Source organism: Candoia aspera, chromosome 1 (assembly GCF_035149785.1).
Source record: "Candoia aspera isolate rCanAsp1 chromosome 1, rCanAsp1.hap2, whole genome shotgun sequence".
In the NCBI taxonomy this organism is placed as follows: domain Eukaryota; kingdom Metazoa; phylum Chordata; class Lepidosauria; order Squamata; family Boidae; genus Candoia; species Candoia aspera.
Genome location: NC_086153.1, coordinates 335,363,596 through 335,382,356, shown reverse-complemented (window position 1 = coordinate 335,382,356; position 18,761 = coordinate 335,363,596). Strand labels below are relative to the sequence as shown.

General features: G+C 44.1%; 1 protein-coding gene across 5 annotated transcripts in view; it reads right to left on the bottom strand.

Annotated features, from left to right (window-relative positions):
- Positions 1-6,786: 6,786 nt before the first annotated feature.
- SUGP2 (SURP and G-patch domain containing 2) overlaps positions 6,787-18,761 on the bottom strand; it is a 43,573-nt gene continuing 31,598 nt past the window's right edge. For all 5 annotated transcript variants that reach the window (XM_063290835.1, XM_063290838.1, XM_063290837.1 and 2 more), the window contains 2 exons: positions 9,698-9,815; positions 6,787-7,070 (listed from right to left, as the gene is read on the bottom strand). In XM_063290835.1, coding sequence (XP_063146905.1) covers positions 9,698-9,815 — 118 coding nt within the window. In that variant the 3' untranslated portion in view covers positions 6,787-7,070. The remainder of the gene's footprint in view (positions 7,071-9,697; positions 9,816-18,761) is intronic.

The following is an 18,761-nucleotide window of genomic DNA, read 5'->3' as shown; positions in this document are numbered from 1 at the left end:
AACTCTCAGTGAACTGGCCCCTCTATTCTTATTTTCTCCTCCTCTTCCACCCTTCCTCTCCTTATTCCCACCGACCTCGACATTCCTGTCAGGCAACAACTTCACCCTCCACCCAACTCCCCCCGTTTTCCCAGGCAAGGTCCCCTACCAGCCTTCTTTCCTAATTCAGCCCCACTGATAGCCACGTTCCCTGTTTTCTCCGCTCAGCCCCCTCCCCCATTAGCCTCTATGAAGAACTTCACAGGTCAAGTCCGCCTCACAACGTGGATCCCGCCGTAATTATCCAGGTCAGCGCTCCCTCAGACACTCTGAACGAGCGACGTTCCCCTCTTCATACCCTTACAGCACCCCAGAGGATCCCCCTCCCCGTGCTTATTTCGCCCCTCTGACAGGAGTCAACCTCTCTCGGCCTTCCTCTCTCCGGATTACCTGAGAAGAGACGGTTGGGGCGGGGTTTTGAAGCCCTCTGCCCGCCCATTCTCTTTATTTAAGCCCCGCCCACCCAGCGCCCGATCTGATGCAGGTGAGAAGGGGTTCTCCCGAAGAGGAGCACGTGATCCTCAACCGCTTGGCCATCGAGCGCTTCTCGTTGTTTTCTTTACGAAGGGCGGCCCTCCAAAACTCCGGGCTGACTAGCAAATAGTTAAAAGAGCTTTCTGCCCGGATTTTTGCAGCACGGATCAGGGGGCCGGTTGACAACTACGAGGAATCAATGATGCGTTTTGTTTTTTTCTTTTTAATAACATTCAGCAATTGTCGCCAAGGATTCCAAGCACCCTGCAAGAGATGCGGCAACCAAATAGGAAAAAAGCCCTTTACTGTCCGCTGGGTTCGGTTGTTTTGAAATGCAAAATGTGGCTCGTAACCAGCGTCAAGTATTAGTTTATTTAAAAAAAAAAAAGAACCATGGGTCTTTGGGTACTGCTCTTGAAGTTATACAGTAACACATATGTATTTTCCAGTATTTCTGGATTAATGGATAAGATTGGTAAACACAGGTCTGAAATTTTCCTCTTGTCATTGTTAAGAATTACATAAACACTGCATGGTCTTTGTATAAATAATATTTTTTAAAAAGGAAGATTTATGGATGGGAAGGTTTCCCTTTGCAAATATTTAAGGAATATGCAAAGGCGATAGCTAGCTAGCTAGCTAGATGATAGATAGAGCCAGTTTGGTTTAGTGGTTAAGGTTCCAGGCTGTGAGTTCAAGTCCTGCCTTAGGCATGAAAGCCGGCTGGGCGACCTTGGGCCAGTCCCTCCCTCTCAGCCCAACTCACCTCACAGGGTTGTTGTTGTGGGGAAAATAGGAGGGGGAAGGAGTATTGGGTGTGTTCCCTGCCTTGAGTTATGTATAAAAAATAATAAAGGTGGGATAAAAAAATTCAAATAAATAAATAAATACCTGCAAGTGCTGAACTGCCCTCTCTTCCACTGAGATTTTGGAAACAGAATGCCTTGGCTGGAACAGACTAAAATTGGGTTAAAAGTATCTTTTCAATCTTTCTCACTTCTCCCCCCCCCCCCATTTTTTCTAGAGTGGGCCCTGTGGCTCTACATGTTCTTGAATTTCCATTCCCATCAGTCACAGCCAGCATGACCAAGAGGTGATGGGAACTGGAGTCCATCTGAAAGAAGTTCATCATCTCCACTTTGGAGCTTTCCCCTAAACTAGAGGGTATTTTCTATAAGGAAAAATTATATTTGGTATCTTTCTCCATCAGGAAGGTAAATGGGGGAGGGGGCTATGAGCTGTATGGGATAACTTCAAGGTATTTTCTGCCTGAATCAGAGCAGGAAGTGGTCATCCCCCATCTCCAACCCCCATCAAGGAATATGGTGTGCAAAACCAGACGTGCTTAAGACCCCAAGGCAGAGTTCCCTCTCTTCCATGTCTGCTGCCTGAGGGCTGCTTCAGAGAGATTTATAGAATTCTGCAGGTTGTGAACAAACTCAACTGCCCCGTCTTATACTAGCAGCCAATGGGGTCACCTCAAAGAGGTCAGCTCAAAGGAAAACATCCTTCACATAGCATGTAATTGCTATGGAACCCACTCTAGTACCAATCCAGACATTTCAAAGTAGAGTCAGTGAAATCACAGCAAACAGTACTCATCTCTGTGAATTTCAGTTGTTGGAGAATGTGAACGGGATACTGCGCGTAGTTATTTATTTGATATATATTCCAACTTTATTTTGAAGAACCTGAAGCTGGGTACATCATGCTCCCTCATATTTTCCCCACAACCACCACCTTGTGAGGTAGGTTGGGCTGAAAGAGTGACTGCATGTAGCTTCCCTCAGGCATCTCAGAGAAAGTATGGAACTAGGTGACCCTTAATTATTACATTCTACCTGTGTTCTCAAGAACTCAGATTCATGTCTCACCAGACTGCATAAATTGGGCTTCCTGAGGTGAACAACCAAGGACAAAGCCATGGTACTAATCGAAGCGAATATTTGTAGCTCGGGGTTGAACTGTGGAGTCCTTGGTGCTCTCTGAGCCTTGTTTTCTTGTCTGGCAATGAAACGTCTGCAAGAAAACAAGGCTCAGAGAGCACCAAGGACTCCACAAAGCCATGGTTCATACTTTTTTTTTTTATCATATGGTATAGCAGTTCGGTGTTCATGCTGCTTTTTTTCTTGCTAGCCATGACAAGTCACCCTACCCAGGGTGCACCACAGGGAGGCTGGTCTACATTGCACCAAGTTGGGCTGAGAGAGAGGGACTGGCCCAGGGTCACCCAGCCGGCTTTCATGCCTAAGGCAGGACTAGAACTCACAAACTCCTGGTTTCTAGCCCAGCACCTTAACCACTAGACCAAACTGGCTCTTGGTTCATATAATGACATATCTAATGGCCTCTTCTGAGAGTATATGACAAGTCAAGCTATGATTTTCAACTCTCTGAGTATCTGGGAAGGGAGCGGCTCTTTGGATTTGTAATGTTTGCTACATCTCTTTAGTCAAAATATGATACATGATAGGTAAAGGTAAAGGTTTCCCTTGACGTAAAGTCCAGTCGTGTCCGACTCTAGGGGGCGGTGCTCATCTCCGTTTCAAAGCCTTGGAGCCAGCGTTGTCCATAGGACACTTCCGGGTCATGTGGCCAGCATGACTCACGGAACGCCGTTACCTTCCCGCCGAAGCGGTACCAATTAATCTACTCACATTTGCATGTTTTCGAACTGCTTGGTGTGCAGAAGCTGGGACGAGCAACGGGAGCTCACCCCGCCGCGCGGTTTCGAACCGCCGACCTTCCGATCGACAGCTCAGCGGTTTAACCCGCAGCGCCACCGCGTCCCAATGATACATGATATGATACGATAAATCTAACTTAATGTTTTTTAGGGTTGTCTTGCTCCTACTGAATGGACTGTCAGGACTATCTGCCCCAAAGTCTTGCGCATACGAACCCACTGACAGGAAACATCTCAGTTTCCACAGCAGAGCTGAAAGATGCATAAGCTGAAATCAGTTTGCAAAATTGTCCACTGACCTGGAAGAAGTTCTGATGCTGATGATGCAGATGTACAGAATGGTGACTTGATGGATACCTTCTGGGAGCACAAATTAGTTCATTTCACCCTTCCCTCACCCACAGTTCTAAGACTTACTGTTGTATGTGATGAGCAAGCAACCTCCCTGCTTGAGCAACTTGACTCCATCTCCGGGTTGGCGGTGGAGTTCCCCAGACTTATGGTTCTGGGTTATGACTTAGGGTTATGGTTCTGGGGGACTTCAGTCTGCCTTCCCTGGGAGTGGGGTCTGAGGCGGCTCAGGAATTCATGGCCACCATGATGGCCACGGGCCTATCCCAAGTCATCCAGAGCCTGATACGGGACAGTGGTCACACACGGGATCTGGTGTTCCTCTCGGAGCAGTGGCTATGTGATCTGCAATTGGGGGAGCTTTTGATGTACCCCGTCATGGTCAGATCACACCCTGATTACCATGGGATTCTCTGGCACCGCTATCCACTGCAGGGAGGCTGGACCCATTAGATTGGTCTGCTCCCGGTGACTGATGGACCCCGAAGGGTTTCTGGGGGGTATTCCTGTTGGTTGGCTGCATAGTCTGTCCAAAGCCTTGGTTGCCGCTTGGAATAAAGGGGCAGCTGAGGTATTGGATAGGATTGTGCCTCTGTGACCTCTCCCCTTTTGGGAATCCTGTCACTCCCTGTGGTTTATGGAGGAGCTGAGAGGGATGAAACAGGAAGAGACATCTAGAGCACTGCTGGCACTCAACTAAGGACGCACTCAATCGAACACAGGTTAGAGCCGCTATTAAGGCCTATCTTCTGGCAGTGAGGGCAGCGAAGCGACAGTACTTCTCTGCCCTTATTGCATCCGCAGATTGCCACCCCTGAGCCCTCCTGGGTAAAGGGGTCCCAGGGAACCTCTTGCGTGGACACGTGGAAGAATTTGCTCAGCATGTGTCAGACAAAGTCACTCGGATTAGCTCACAGTTGGATTCTGGCTTTGTTGTAAGTCCAAAGATGTCTAGGGTGAAGTCTTGCCCGGTTATCTGAGAACGGCTTGAACCTGTTAGACCTGAGGATGTGGACAGGGTCCTTAGGACTGTGAGCTCAGCCACCTGCTCACTAGACCCATGCCCCTCCTGGCTTGTCAAAGCAGCCTGGGAGGTGTCGTGTGAGTGGGTTCTGGCGATGGTTACTTCTTATTTGAGTAAGAGGGTTGTTCTTTTACCTCTTAAGGAAGCTTTAGTTCACCCCCTCCTCAAGAAGCTGTCACTAGACCTCACCATCCTGGACAACTTTCGTCCAGTATCTAACCTCCCCTTTTGGAGGAAAGTGATTGAGAAGGTGGTTGCGCAGCAGTTTCAGAGGATCTTGGATGAAGCAGATTATCTGGATCTTTTGCAGTCAGGATTCAGGCCTGGGTATGGAATGGAAACGGCATTGGTTGCACTTTTGGATGGCCTCTGGCACTGGTGGATCGGGGGCAGTGCGCCCATCCTTGCCTTACTTGACCTCTCGGTGGTTTTTGATACCATAGACCACGATAACCTTCTGGATTGATTCAGAGGATTGGGCCTGGGTGGCACAGTGTTGTGCTGGTTCACCTTTCTCCAGGGTCAATTCCAGTTGGTGGTGATCGGGCAGGAGATCCTGCCCCAGCCCCTATTGTGTGGGTTGCCACAGGGGTCAGTGCACTTTCCTCTCCTGTTTAACATCTACACGGGACCACTGGGTGAGATCATCCATCACGCTGGGGTGAGGTATCATCAGTATGCTGATACCCAATTGTACATCTCTGCTCCTGGCAAATTAAGCAATGCTGCTGCAACCGCCCTTTCTCAGTGCCTGGAGGCTGCAGAAGTCTGGATGGGGGAATAACAGGTTGAAACTGAACCCTTTCAGTCACTTTCCCTCAGCCCTCGGAAGGAGGCAATGGCAAACCATTGAAAAACTGCCAAGAAAACTGCAGGGACTCCTGCAGGTAGTCTCTAAGAAGTGGACACGATTGAATGGATTAAAAAAAAAAAAGATACAGTTGGGTAAGAGAGTGGAGCAAGCAGTTTCTTTCCTTTTTCCTTGATGGAAGCACTGCTGGTTATAAAACATTATGCATCTGTACCTCTAGCAACATGCTGCAGTCACTTCTCCTGTATATCAAGATGGCACATATAATGCAGTAGAAGTGCTGGATATGCTGAATTTAAAACACACAACTGAACGTTCTCTTCCAAGGTGACTCGGATTAAGCACATAAATCTTAGCTTGATTCAGCAGGCCTTTCTTAATCTAGGTGAGCAATGTTTCACACAGTGGCCAGACCCCCAAAGCAAGAACGTAAAGGCAGTGGTCAACACCTCCATGCTTCTACTGTACATGCTTTCCTTATTCTTACAACCCTGTCACTCCGAGAGGAACAAACCAAAGTTCCAAGGTTCAGATTACCCACTAAGTCATCTGAGCCACTTAATATGCTAGTCTATATGAGATGAATATAGTTAACCAAGGTTTGGATTATCTGAGTTGACACTGAATCACAAATTAACCACCCAGATAGTGTAGTGCAGGGTTTCTCGATCAGGGTTCCGTGAGAGATCACTAGGGGTTCACAAAGGCTGGTGGTCACAAGAGCAGCCACAAAGGCTGGTGCAGTGTGTTGTTGAGTTCAATCAGTATAATAAAGGGCTGAGCTGTTCAGGTTGTTAGCTGCATCCCCAGCCCAGCAGACACAATTAGAGCAGCCTCTAGCAGCAGAGTGACATATGAGTATACTGTGTATGTTTACAAATCAAGTCACCCAGTCTCATTAATTACTGCATTCAATCATTTGCCTCATATGTATGGCATTTCTAACATTGGTTGTCCTAACTGGTTCTCTGAGAAAGTATATGAACTAATCCATCAAAGTAATAAACTTGACTTTTTTGAGAGAAGCCACATGAGTGTGAACTACTGAATCAATTTGTTTTGCTACTACCAACATTAATAGAACATGAGCTAAGTCTGAAACACACGTCTGGAAAGGAAGAAAAGCTGCATGATTATGTTCCTTCTCCAGAAGGAGCGCTCAGACATGCTCCTCAAAGGCATCCCTGGCATCATACGAGGTCAGATCAGCTTCATCTAAGAGGCATCACCAGATTCATCCTTTTGCTGCTCTTTAGATAACTTCTTGACTAAATGTAGTTACTATTTAAAATGGAGACCCACTTTTTCTCTAACACACTTTCTCCTCATAAGACAAGCGCTCGTTTGGAGTAACTATCTCATATTTGTAGAATACATCAAGACCCAAGAATTGAAACAAAGTTGGATTTTTCTACTGATTTTTATTGTAGACTTTGAAAAAAGGATTACATGCCATTAAGATATTTTAAAAGAAATGTTAAGGTCAATCATTGGCTAACAAATGCTAATTCATTACTGGTCAATACTGATAAATTTCACAAGAAGAAAGGAAAAATATCTGACTGAGGACTTAAAAAATGCAACATTCCAAACCAAAAGTGACACAGAAGAGAGACACACCCTAGTGACGGGAGTGAAAAATGTTCTTGGATGCTTCTGATCTTCGTATCAGAGAGCCTGGAAAACTAGAATAATAGAAAAGGTAGTGAACTGACACAGCATCCAACTGGATTTTTTTTTAATATTTATTTTCTTTTTTTTGCAAATGCATTCAGGTGTTTGCTGGTAGATGTTGCCTGCTAAAGCAGGTTTGAAAACAGACAAACAAAAAACAGTGAAGCTTGGTAAGAAACCCAAAAATCTAACATAGGATTGACTGAAAAGCAACACTTTGAATGCACCAGTGCTGCCGCTGTATTAATTTTGTCCCAAATCTAATCTTCACACAAGGAAGACTGATTAGAATCACAATAATCTGGGAGGGTTGGAGGTAAATGCTTTTCTCCTTGTCCCCACCCCAAGCAAGAGTGTTCACATTTTAAAATTTTCAAGAGTTCATTATATACTCATGCAGCTCTGAAGCAAGCTGAAAACAGCAGGGCCACCCCCATCAAAACTGGGTTCAAAGAAACCACAATTTTCCCCAGTCCAGGTATTTAGAGCCTTCAGCTGATGCCTCCCAAGAAGTGACAGCTCAGTTTTGGCTCACAAAGGGCACAGAACACTGGCCAGGACTGGTTGAGAAGGTGGCCCCCCAGAACGTAAGAGAAAAAACATTTGAATGTTCATCTCAATTGTTGCAAGTTCTGAAGTTGAAAGAGAAAATGCTTTTGACTTGAAAGAGGAAATGATTTTAACTTGAAAGAATAGGGAAACTTGACCATTAAACAAAACATAACAAAAAAACCTGTGGTTTAACCCAGTAGAAGTTTCATATCTGGACTATTTCAAGCTCATAGATCCAACTAGTTGTTTTGATAACAGGCAAAAATATGCAATGCTCTATTATGCACAGAAAAGAGAAACCAACAACCCTAGAAATAAGGAGCTAGAATGGAAAAAGATAACAGGATGGTGTCTAGACTTCAAGGCAGTGTCCATTTGGTAGAACTGGATCCCAAAGGCCTGAAGGATGGGAATTACTTAGCATTCTTCAACAATTCAAAAGTACTTGCAAATATTTTGGTTCAAGCAATGAAGAAGCAGCTGATTTATATCAATGGCTTCTGAACATCTTAGAAAAGTGGTGAAACACATCATTTGTTGCTTGCTAGCATGATCTTCAAAGTTTTATTCTGTGCCACTTTTATTTGGCATTTCCTGTAACTCTAAAGCTTGTCTCAAGAAAGCAGTTAGGAGTATAGCAAACAAGGTAGTGCAGGATATGCTATCACAAAGTTGTTTTTTTTAAATAAAAACAGGTGTGGGGAATCATGCATATTTCAAACCCCACACAAAAATGGAATGTGGTGGGAAAAGAAATTCCATGGCTGTGAGAGTTGAAATACAAAAAAGGGTAATACCAACAAGATGAAGACATCTTCTGCAGACAATCATAGAAAAACTGAAGGACTGGACAAATTTGATGGTGAACATGGTACTTGGAACTCCAGATAATATGAGTTAAGAAGTATGATTAATCTGCAAGAATTTTTAAGTTCAAATCAGGATGCTGTGAATAATCAGTTTTTAAGCTGGTTTTTACATACAAGAGCCTTAATATTCCAAGATGTTATTTGATTAATGGAAGTCTTTGTCTTATATATAGCTGTTTTTGGTGGACTCATGGAAAAAGAGATGTTATCCTGAAGAGGTCCAATCACCACCTTCAACAAATTGTAATCTTATTTATTTAACAATACCTTGCAGGACATAAAATAGACACGCAAATTCCAGGCAGCTTATCTCTGAAATACAAAGAAAGCTTCCTGAGAATGTCTAGGTTTCATCATGGAAGTTAAAAAAAGACAATCCAAGAATGTGAACAGATGACATTCAGGCTGGCTTAAATACTGCATATATATGGGGGGAGGAGGCTATTGTTGATAACGGTCCCAGAAACAAGTTCATGAAATTCATGCTAAGATAACGGTTTTGACTTGCTGATGAATTTCTCGTAAGCAACTTCCCTGCCCCCAGAACTGATGTTTAAAACAGACTGAATAGCAGAATCTGCCAACTTTAATTATAGTCCCAGAGGCGATGCAAACCTGAAGTCATATTAAAGACGGTAAAGTTGACATGCTCACCTTGAGAAAGATATGAAGGAATTTCCCCTAGTCACAACAGGAATAATCCAGGCCACCTTGCTCAGAATAAATGTATTGGGCTGCCCCTACTTGGTGCCAACAGGAAGTATTGGCCTACAATATCCACCATACTTTAGCCAGCATGGACATTGTCTATGTTAACTGAGGTTGATAGGAATTACAGCTTAAAACATTTGAAGGGCATTTGATTGGGGAGACCAATATAAATTATTGCTAAGACATAGATGACTTTTGATGGAAAGGGGGACCGACTGCTCCTGCTTCTGAAGAGCAAGTATCTTCTCTTAGGGTATCAGAGATGTTTAATTCTATAGCTCTTTGAATGCTGGAAGTGGAAAAGTTCCAAAATTGAAATCAATTTCTTGCAAGATCAAACAGCAATGAAGGCATCCTAGCCGCAATAATTTATCTTTGGTTCCAATGTCATTCTGGATTTCCAATATGAAACAATAATGTGAAAAGTAGAAAACCTCTGTGGACTTTTTTTTAAAACTCTTGCAACAATTTAAAATGAAAGCAACCGGCCTGTTTTACACACCTACCTATTTATTGGCTCTTTTCAGATAGTACATCTGGATCATTCTCTGACGGAACGTAGCAAAGGTATCCTCTTTGTTCTTCCCTGAAACACCCAAGCCCTCCCCTGCCGAGGTAGAGCCCCTATGGGAGGCAAAAAATAAAATAAATATGGAGACAATTTCTTACTGTCAGCTCCAATGACAAAGTGCAGGATGAATAAGGAAAAAAAACAAACAAATACTAGTTGCCAAGCTTTCAAAAAGGTAACCAAGTTTGTGGTTGTTGATCTGTGAGTTGTTGTGTCCCTAAAGTCAGCTGCAGTGTAAATTTTAGAGGCTTGCAAAACCCACTACAACTATTAAAAAAAGCCTATTAGGAGACATTAACTTTCACTAGTTAAGCAATACCCCAGATTGCTAACATGTAAGAATTTTATTCCAGAAAAGTAATCTCTTATCCTGCTCTTTCTCCCAAGGAGCTGAGTGACATCAATGAGGTCAACACATTTTCTTCTCGAAGAAGGTTCAGCAAGAAAGTAGCCAGAGAATCCTCCAGCGAACTCCATTATCAAGCAGGGATTTGAACTTGGCTCTTCCGAGGTCTAGCCCAACGATTTATCCACCACTACATTAAACAGAGGATATCCATTCTTAGAGAGGGAGTTACCATGAAGGCCAAATCCACAACGGACAGGAAAGGGAATGGCCTTCATAGCCTGCCCTCACCGACATAACTCAGTGGAATGAAAGGTCTTCTACCCTTGAAAATATTCAGTAACGGGGCTCAAAAGATGTAGCCATCTCTACTGCCAAACAGCTCTATGCTCTCTTCATCTTCCTTTTAATCTTCGGGCTTCCCAGAAAAGAGCAGCAAATGCTCTGCATGACTTCGTTAGTCTCTGCTGCAAGGTGATTTGCTGAATGCCAGTTTTCATTAGGCCGTACGAACCTCAGCAAAAGATAAGGTTTTGGATGCGCTGCTTTATTTAGGCTTAGGGATTTGAAAAAAAAATGTTCTGAGCCACATGCAGAATCCAGTATTTAAATACATAAAGAAATGAACAAAATTAACTTAGAATGGAATAAATAAGGGTGATGCTTTTTTTAAAAAAAGCTACTGTATAGAACTACAGAGGAGGAGGAGAGAAGCCTGAAGTCAAACTGGTCTAGATATAAGCCTGAGGAAGGGTTTTCTGAATACCCTTGAGACTAACATTTCTCTTGGGACAGTATTTCCAAATTTGTAAATCATGGTGAAAGAAATAGCAAACGCATAACAGCAAGATTCCAGAGCCTTTTACATCAATTATCTGGGTATGGAAAAATCATCTGGATTTCTTTTGACTTTACCATCAAATATTAATCAACCAAGTAGTTAATAATGTACCTTCCAACAGGGGGATCCATTCTTTTATATTTGACCGGGGTGGGGGGAAGAAGTAGGGATTGTGTTCTCATTAAGGATTCCCCAGTGGCATTTTCTGGGCCAAGTGTAGAGACCTTATCAATCAGAGGTGAGATACTGGGTGTGAACAGGAGCAGACCGTGTTGGGTCTTTCCCTTTGTAATATTCAAATCTGCATTTCTTTGTACTGCTACAAAGCTCTGGGATTCCCATCCCGCAGGCACCTCTGTCTTGTGCATGGTGGGTGGTTACATAAAGGATCGGCTCACGTAAACGAATTGTCCATTAGGATTGAAGCTGTCTTGATACTTAAAGGACTTGCGGAAGAGGAGGGTCAGCTCAAACCGAAAAGCTGTGGTATATGATCCAGCTATCAGGAAGACCTTATAGATCAGAGCCAAGCACACAGTTCCCAGTAAAGAAAAGAGCAAGAACGAGAGTTCTTTTGTAGAAATGGACAGGTCTAGCTTGAATAAAAAGACAGAGCCGCACAGGAAGATCTGGAACAATGCCAAGCCATCTTGAGTGAAGCTGCTCAGAAAGAACGTGAAGTAGGTCAGCATGTTAAGAAATAGAAAACATGCAGCTGATTCCTTGTGTTGAGCAGTGCCATCCTGAGACCATAGCTGCAATACTGCTATTCTTTCCTAGACGCACACACACACAGACACACACACACCCAGTGGCAAAGAAGATGAAAACTGGCATTATCTAACCAGGGGCTGAGGCTCTCTGCTCTAGCTTGACGAATACAGAAATTAATGAAATGTTGCCAACATTTGGGGGTGGGGGGTTGTCAATGCAATGTCAAATGACATCTCAGATGAAAGCAAAGGTATCCAGACTTAAAACTTTCCTGTTCTGTTCCTTAGGAATAGTGATAAATTAGAAAAGACTCAACAGAGATTAATCCTCATGATCCTATCTACTGGAAGATCACTACTGTACGAGACAAAAGGCAAATACAAAAGGCAAATGGGCAGTCCTGCCATGGAACAAAACCACCAAGTTCCTCTGGCCAGTGCTCAGTTATCATTACATACAATGGTAATGCTTTCTTTTTACAGAGATGGTCTAGAATGCACTGAACCCACTTCAGCTGTGGATACAGTAGAGGGCGACTGACTGAGAAGAGCCAGACATTGTTCAGAAAGTTTTGTCAGGGACCATCTTGCTGAGGAGTAATTCCAAGGACACAGTTTGGAAACGACTAGCTTATGACAATAGGCAGTGCCTCCCCTATGGAATCTTGGAAAATGGGGGAGGAGGCTGTTTCTCCTCTTTGCCATGGAATCTGAGATGCATTAAATCCAGCAACTTTGTGCATTCAAAATATGCACAAAGTTAGCAAGTATTCTTAAATTTGACTTACTAATGCAAAACGAAGCAAAATACTTTAACCTTGGGCATACTGAAGGACATTTGTGAACAATGGACCCAGAAGTTAATTTTTAAGAGTGTCTGCCAGTATGGACAGACTGCATTTAAAAGATGTTATGAAAGAGGAACACGTTTTACCTAAGAAGATTGAGACTGATCTGAAAGTGGATTTAAAAATGACAGGCTACAAGGATGATATGGAAAAAGTTGCTACACTGGACATACAAATGAAACCGGCTGATCTCTTAATAATTGAAAGGGATATACAAATAACAAACCAAGACAGTGACCTGGATAACTTTCCTATATTGAATTTGCAAAAGAGACTTGTTAAGGTTTTGAAGAGTTTTGTGAGAAGGGACAAATTAAAAATGAAAAGAAATCAAGTTCTAGAACATTATTTGAAAGGACTAAAGATCAAGACTGTTAAAAGGAAAAGGAATATAACGTTGGTTTATTTGATCAAGATTAAAATAGAGATGTTGTTATCTCTGGTAACCCTTAATGGACTTTTGCTGACCAAGACTGAACAATGAGGTTTTAAGGATTTGTTTATAGATAAGAGATATGGGAAGAAGAGATCATTTGTTGTATTTTAAGAGAAGGTAGTAAGTTACTAAAATGGTTCATACTTGAGATGAAGGGGGAAGTAATTTTTTATATGTTTCTTTTCTATATCCTTATTTCTTATTCCTTTTCTATTTTTCTTCTTTTCTGCACTATGTTTTCCTTTTTATTTTTCAGTTTGAATTAGTTTTTATCTTTTTAACTGTAATGTTTAGTAAAATTGCTATTTAAAAAATTCTTGCTATAAAATTGGAAGTTACTGCAGGTTGAAACTGAGACTTTGTACAATGCACAGCAGAGGCTATACTGCTCAGGACTGTTTTCAAAAGGATTGAAGGAAGGAGGAAGAGGAGTCAGATACTTGTTTCTCATTCATTAGGAAGACAGAAAGATCAAAAATGCTTTTAAGATAATGGAAGATTAAAGAAAAACTCAGGAACTTGTCAGCATCAAGTAAGGCAAGGGAAAGATTGCAGAAATCTGGTGTGTTATGAAGAAAAGTTGGACAACTTCAAAGGCTCTCTTATAAGAGTTGGGAAACGATAGTCCTTCAGATACTGAATATGCCATTCTTTGACATCCTTTACCACGGACATACTGACTGGGACTGATGGGAGCTAGAGCACAATAATATTCAACCCAAAGCCATTGGCTTGGCCTCAAGAGCACACAGCAGAGAGAAAATGGAGAATCGTAGAAATATTTGTTCACAAAAAGGCTACCACTGAGGCAATAAATACTTAACACCCCAAACATGCCTCCAAAGGAAATAAACCCTTGAGTTTAGCACAAAAAATAAGTGTGTATATATATACATGTGTGCATGCATGCATGCGTATCTGTGTGCGTATCTGTGTGCGTATGTGTGTATGTGTGTGTATGTATGTATGTATGTATGTATGTGTGTGTATATATATATATATATATATATATATAAAATTAAATATAATTGTAATATATGTAACTAGAATTTCTTAAGATGGCTCCCAGGATAGTCAGTCAGCCACTGTTAAGTTTTGTTTAGTTATGTGCCTGCAGGATTTTGCTTCAGGGGCAGTGGACTGTTAGACCAAGAGAGTGGTAGGGAAACTGGGAAGACTTGTGAGGGTGAAAGTATTAAGGTATGAACAGACTGATGCTGGAATGGATCAAACTGGAGAGGAGGGATGGAATGTTGGAGCCAGCGGGAGACAGGCTGGTAGCAATGCACACAGTGGAGCAGATCTGTCAGAGAGCTGGAACCAAGGCAGCAATGGAAGTGCAAGTAATGAGCAAGCTATGTTTGCAGGGCCTTTTATGCAGATAGCTGCAAAAGGTCAGGAGAGAACATGATCGCAAGAGCACAGAAGCAAGCAAAGCAAAAGTCTAAAGACTGAAGTCTAGGTCTGTGCCTATAAACCCATGGCCTCTGGCAAGGTATGTGAGAGAAGTGGCAGCAGATCCAGAGATCTGAGAAGGAAGGGAGAGAGTGGCTTGCACAGGCTAATGGCTGGGAAAGCGATAAAGCAGTGCGGGCACACAAGCAACAGTCTCTGGAGAATGGATCAAGGTGGCCTAGAAGCCATGGTGGAGCTGAAGCGAGTGAACGAAGGGTCTGAAGGAATCAGAATCAGATTGCCACGGGTTTATGGATCTTGCTCATCAGGTGAGAGGTGTATCTGAGGTCTCTCTCTCGCCAGCTGGCACTCACTAGAAGTGCACAGACGGCTTGGGAAGGGGCTCTGCAAGATGGTAGATGTGGGCGATAAGTAGGGATAAGGATTTAGTATTTAGTTAGGAAGTGGGTGTGATACGTACTAATCTATGTGAGAATAGTGAGATGGACTGTACATACCAGTAGGGCATAGACTGGAGTGTCCTGATATCCAGCTAGACCTGCAGGAAGGCCCTGTACCTGGTAGCTGATGCTGGCAAGAGGTGTGTAAGGAAGGGATATGTAGGAGAGGGGTCCACATTTGCTACTTGGGAGTGAAATAAATGTATAATGGAATGTGAAAATGACTTTGGAAGATGGTGGGGTGGGGGACAGACACTGCCTAGGGAACGATTTGATAAAAGAGGGAGGAGTCTGCAACTGAGTGACAGAGAAAGAAACTTAGAAAGGACCCACCCTAACTGGTTAGTGGGTAAATAGGGAGGGTGGGAGATTGGTAGTTTCAGACTTGCAGGATTCTGTTAATACAGCCTAACGAGAAAGTAGAAGTAGCTCATCTGGTCATGTTTCCTGTCTGGTTTACCTGGGAGGGCTGACAAAATGGGAGTCAAATTGAAGCAGAGGAGGTCTAGCAGTGGTACCGAGTAGGTCAATGCAGTAGAAAGGAAACCCACACACTGGTGCAGGTCCTTCTAGGCCAGCTGCCCCAGTCCTGGGTGGCTGAATTGTCAGGATCCTTGTCTCAGGCTGCTGTCAGTAAATGCCAGGTCTGTGTGGAATAAGACTGTCCATGACATGGTGATGGATGAATGCACAAACCTGGTATCCAACCAAACCATCTCCAACATTGCCCATCCAACCTTGAGACTTGGATGGGCAACGTTGGAGATGTAGCCCTGTTAGAAATCTACCCTCTCGGGTTTCAGGACTACAGCAGCCATGATGCAAAGCTTGGGAAGGAGGGGTAGTCATGACTGTGGGCAAAACCACTGTAGTTACTGAGAGCCCTGTCCTGGAGCAAGCAGTTGCAGGTGCCTGAAATCAGAGACACAAGCTGGGGCTGTCAATCTCCATGATCTGCAAGAAGTCTGAGGTAGCTCATGGGTTAATGGCCACCACTGGCTTGTTAGAAGTACAGTGGCCCTCACACACATAGGGGGACGCACACTGGATCTGGTGTTTACTTTGGAGCAGATGAGACATGATCTAATATGGAGGAAAATCATGTATGTCCTTTGCCATGGTCAGACTACTTCCTGGTCAAACTCCAGAATGTGGACTCCCTGAACCTCTGTGAGGGTGAAGGACCTAGTAAGATTTCTCAGTGATCCAGCAGATAGTTCCGTGCCTGGTTGTTTCTGCAAAGTCTCTTCCCGGTTGCTGATCCCAAGCAGCTCCCTTGTTTACAGAGGAGTTAAGGGAGGTAAAGTAACTGAAAGACACTAGAGTGACAATGGTATAAAACCAAAAGCAGATGCAACTGAGCCCTGGCGCAAGCTCACATTTGAGCCTACATGATGGTGATTAAGAGCAGTGTACCACTTGTTCTTCTCCATGCTTATCACATTGGCAGATTCCTGAGCAGCGACCTAGTTCAGGGTGACCTGATCTCTTTTATGGATGGACAGACCTGCAGGATGTCTGAAATGAGTTTGTGGGTTTTCCTGCAGATCAAGTTGCTTGCATCCACTCTACACTTTAGATTCCAGTTGGACAGAACCTTCTGTGGTAAGGAGGACAGCAGCTTATACTACAGTCTAGGACATTTTTTGAGCTTGTTGGAACCTGAGAAAATGGATAGGGTTCATTGTTGTATGAGCCCTGCCACCAGTGAGCTAGGTCCACACCGCTCCTGGCTGATTTGGGCAGTTGGGTGGAAATTTGGAAGGTGGGCAATCCTTCTTTGAGGGAGGGTATTATGGCGCCAGCCTTGAAGGAGCCAGTGGTGCATCCTCTCCTGAAAAAGCCATTTCTCTGGCCATATTTGACACCTTTCACTCTTATCTCCAACCTCTCCCTTCTAGAGAAGATTGTTGGGAAGTCAGCTAGAAAAGATTCTAGAAGATTATTTAGATCCCTTCAGTCAGTATTCAGATCTGACACCGATTACTCTGGTGGATGACCTTCATCAGGACCTTGATGGATAGAATGCACGCACACACCCTGATCCTACCGAACTTTCTGGTGGTGTTCAATACTGCTCCCCATGGTATCCTTCCGGACCAGCTGCAAAAGCTAGCAGTGGTTCCACTCCTATCTGAGTGGGCAATTTCAGTCATTGGGGTCAGAGTTGAAGCCTGTGGTTTCACCAGTATAGAGCAAGTACCAAGTGGCCCAGTCCTCTCCTCTATGTTATTTATTATTATTATTATTATTATTATTATTATTATTATTATTATTATTATTATTTAAAACTGCTGGGAGAGACCATCTGTCAGTTTGGGGCAATATGCCATCAACTTAATGACAGTTGTACACTGCCACTCCAGGATGAGCCAGAGATGCTGTGGAAGTCCTGCACCAGTGACGGGAGGCTTTAGGGACTAGATGAGAAGAAACAAGCGGAGATTAAACCCTACAAGCAAGGCAGGATTACTATTCATCTGTAAATGTCTGGGCTACCTGACAACTTTGGTCCTGGTCGGGAAAAGAGATGCTCTGTGATCTGGGGGCCTCCTTGGACATGCAGCTCCCGCTTGAGCAGCACATGGAAGCCATGGCCAGGCTTCCCACCTCCAGCTGGTGTGTTAGTCACCCGGACCAGGAAACTTTGGTGATGGTAACTGACATCCTGACCACCACTACTGTAGAGAACCACATGCTTGGTGTGTGGCTACCTTTAAACACAACTCAGAAGCTGCAAATGGTACAAGATGCAGCAGCCAGAATGTTAATTAGTATTACCGGTTGCCAATGGGCTTTCAGGTCCAATTCAAAGGGCTGGTTATTACCTATAAAGCCCTATATGGTGCAGCATGGGGATGTATCAGGAACTGCCTTATCAAACGTGATTCTGCCCATCCAACCTGATCATCTAGGGAAAGTCTGGTGAGCATGCTACCCCAAGTGCAGTATGAGGATATAGGAACCTGAATACAGGCAGTCTTCACTTAATGAATATTCGTTCAGTGACCATTTGAAATTATGACGGGGCTGAAAAAATGGCCTTATAACCTGTGCCTGAAATTACAACTGTCGCAGCACCACTGCAGTCACATGATCAAAATTCTGGCACTTGGCAACCTGCCCACATTTATGACTACGGGGGTACTTCAACTTCCCCCACCCACCTATCTCCCCATTTCTGCCCTTTTGGAAGCCCTGCAACCTGCCTTGGGGGCGGGAAGCCCACCCATGCGGGCAGGAGGCCACCAACAGCAAGCTCCACCCTCCCCAGCCTGCATTCCTTCACCCAGCTGCCTCCTCTCCCAGTTCCCCGCACCTATCTTTGCCTTTTGCACTCAGCTGCCGCGGGCGAAGCAAAAACGCCCAGCTGCCTTTGCCGAGTCCTTTTCGGACCCAGCTTCTCCAGCAATTGTTTCTTCCACGTGGAACGCTTCAGAACGCTATCTTCTCACCTTACTCTATCAGCGGCGCTGAGAAGATAGTCGAAGACTACCCATATCTACAGGACCAGCTTTTCTAGGTGAAATCTGTTCATCCAGTAAGATCAGGTTGGAGGGCTTCTTGCAAGTCCAAACCCCATGTCTTCCCAGTATCATCCCCCCTCTGAAATAGCCTACACCAGGAGAGAAAAGAGGGTGTCTTCTCTGCTAGCATTTTGGAGGCCTACAAAGACTGGCTCTTCTGGAGGCCCTTTAGGGCAGGGCTCCCCAACCTTGGCAACTCTAATCTGTGCAGACTTCAACTCCCAGAATTCCCCAGCCAACTTTGCTGGCTAGGGAATTCTGGGAGTTGAAGTCCGCACAGCTTAGAGTTGCCAAGGTTGCGGAACCCTGCCTTAAGGGTATGGACTGTCTTCTGAGGATATGGAGAATGAATATAGTGCCAAGGTGTGGTGGGGATACATTGTGATGAACCTTGTTGGTTGGATGTGCTTACTTCTGTTGTTGTTGTAGTAT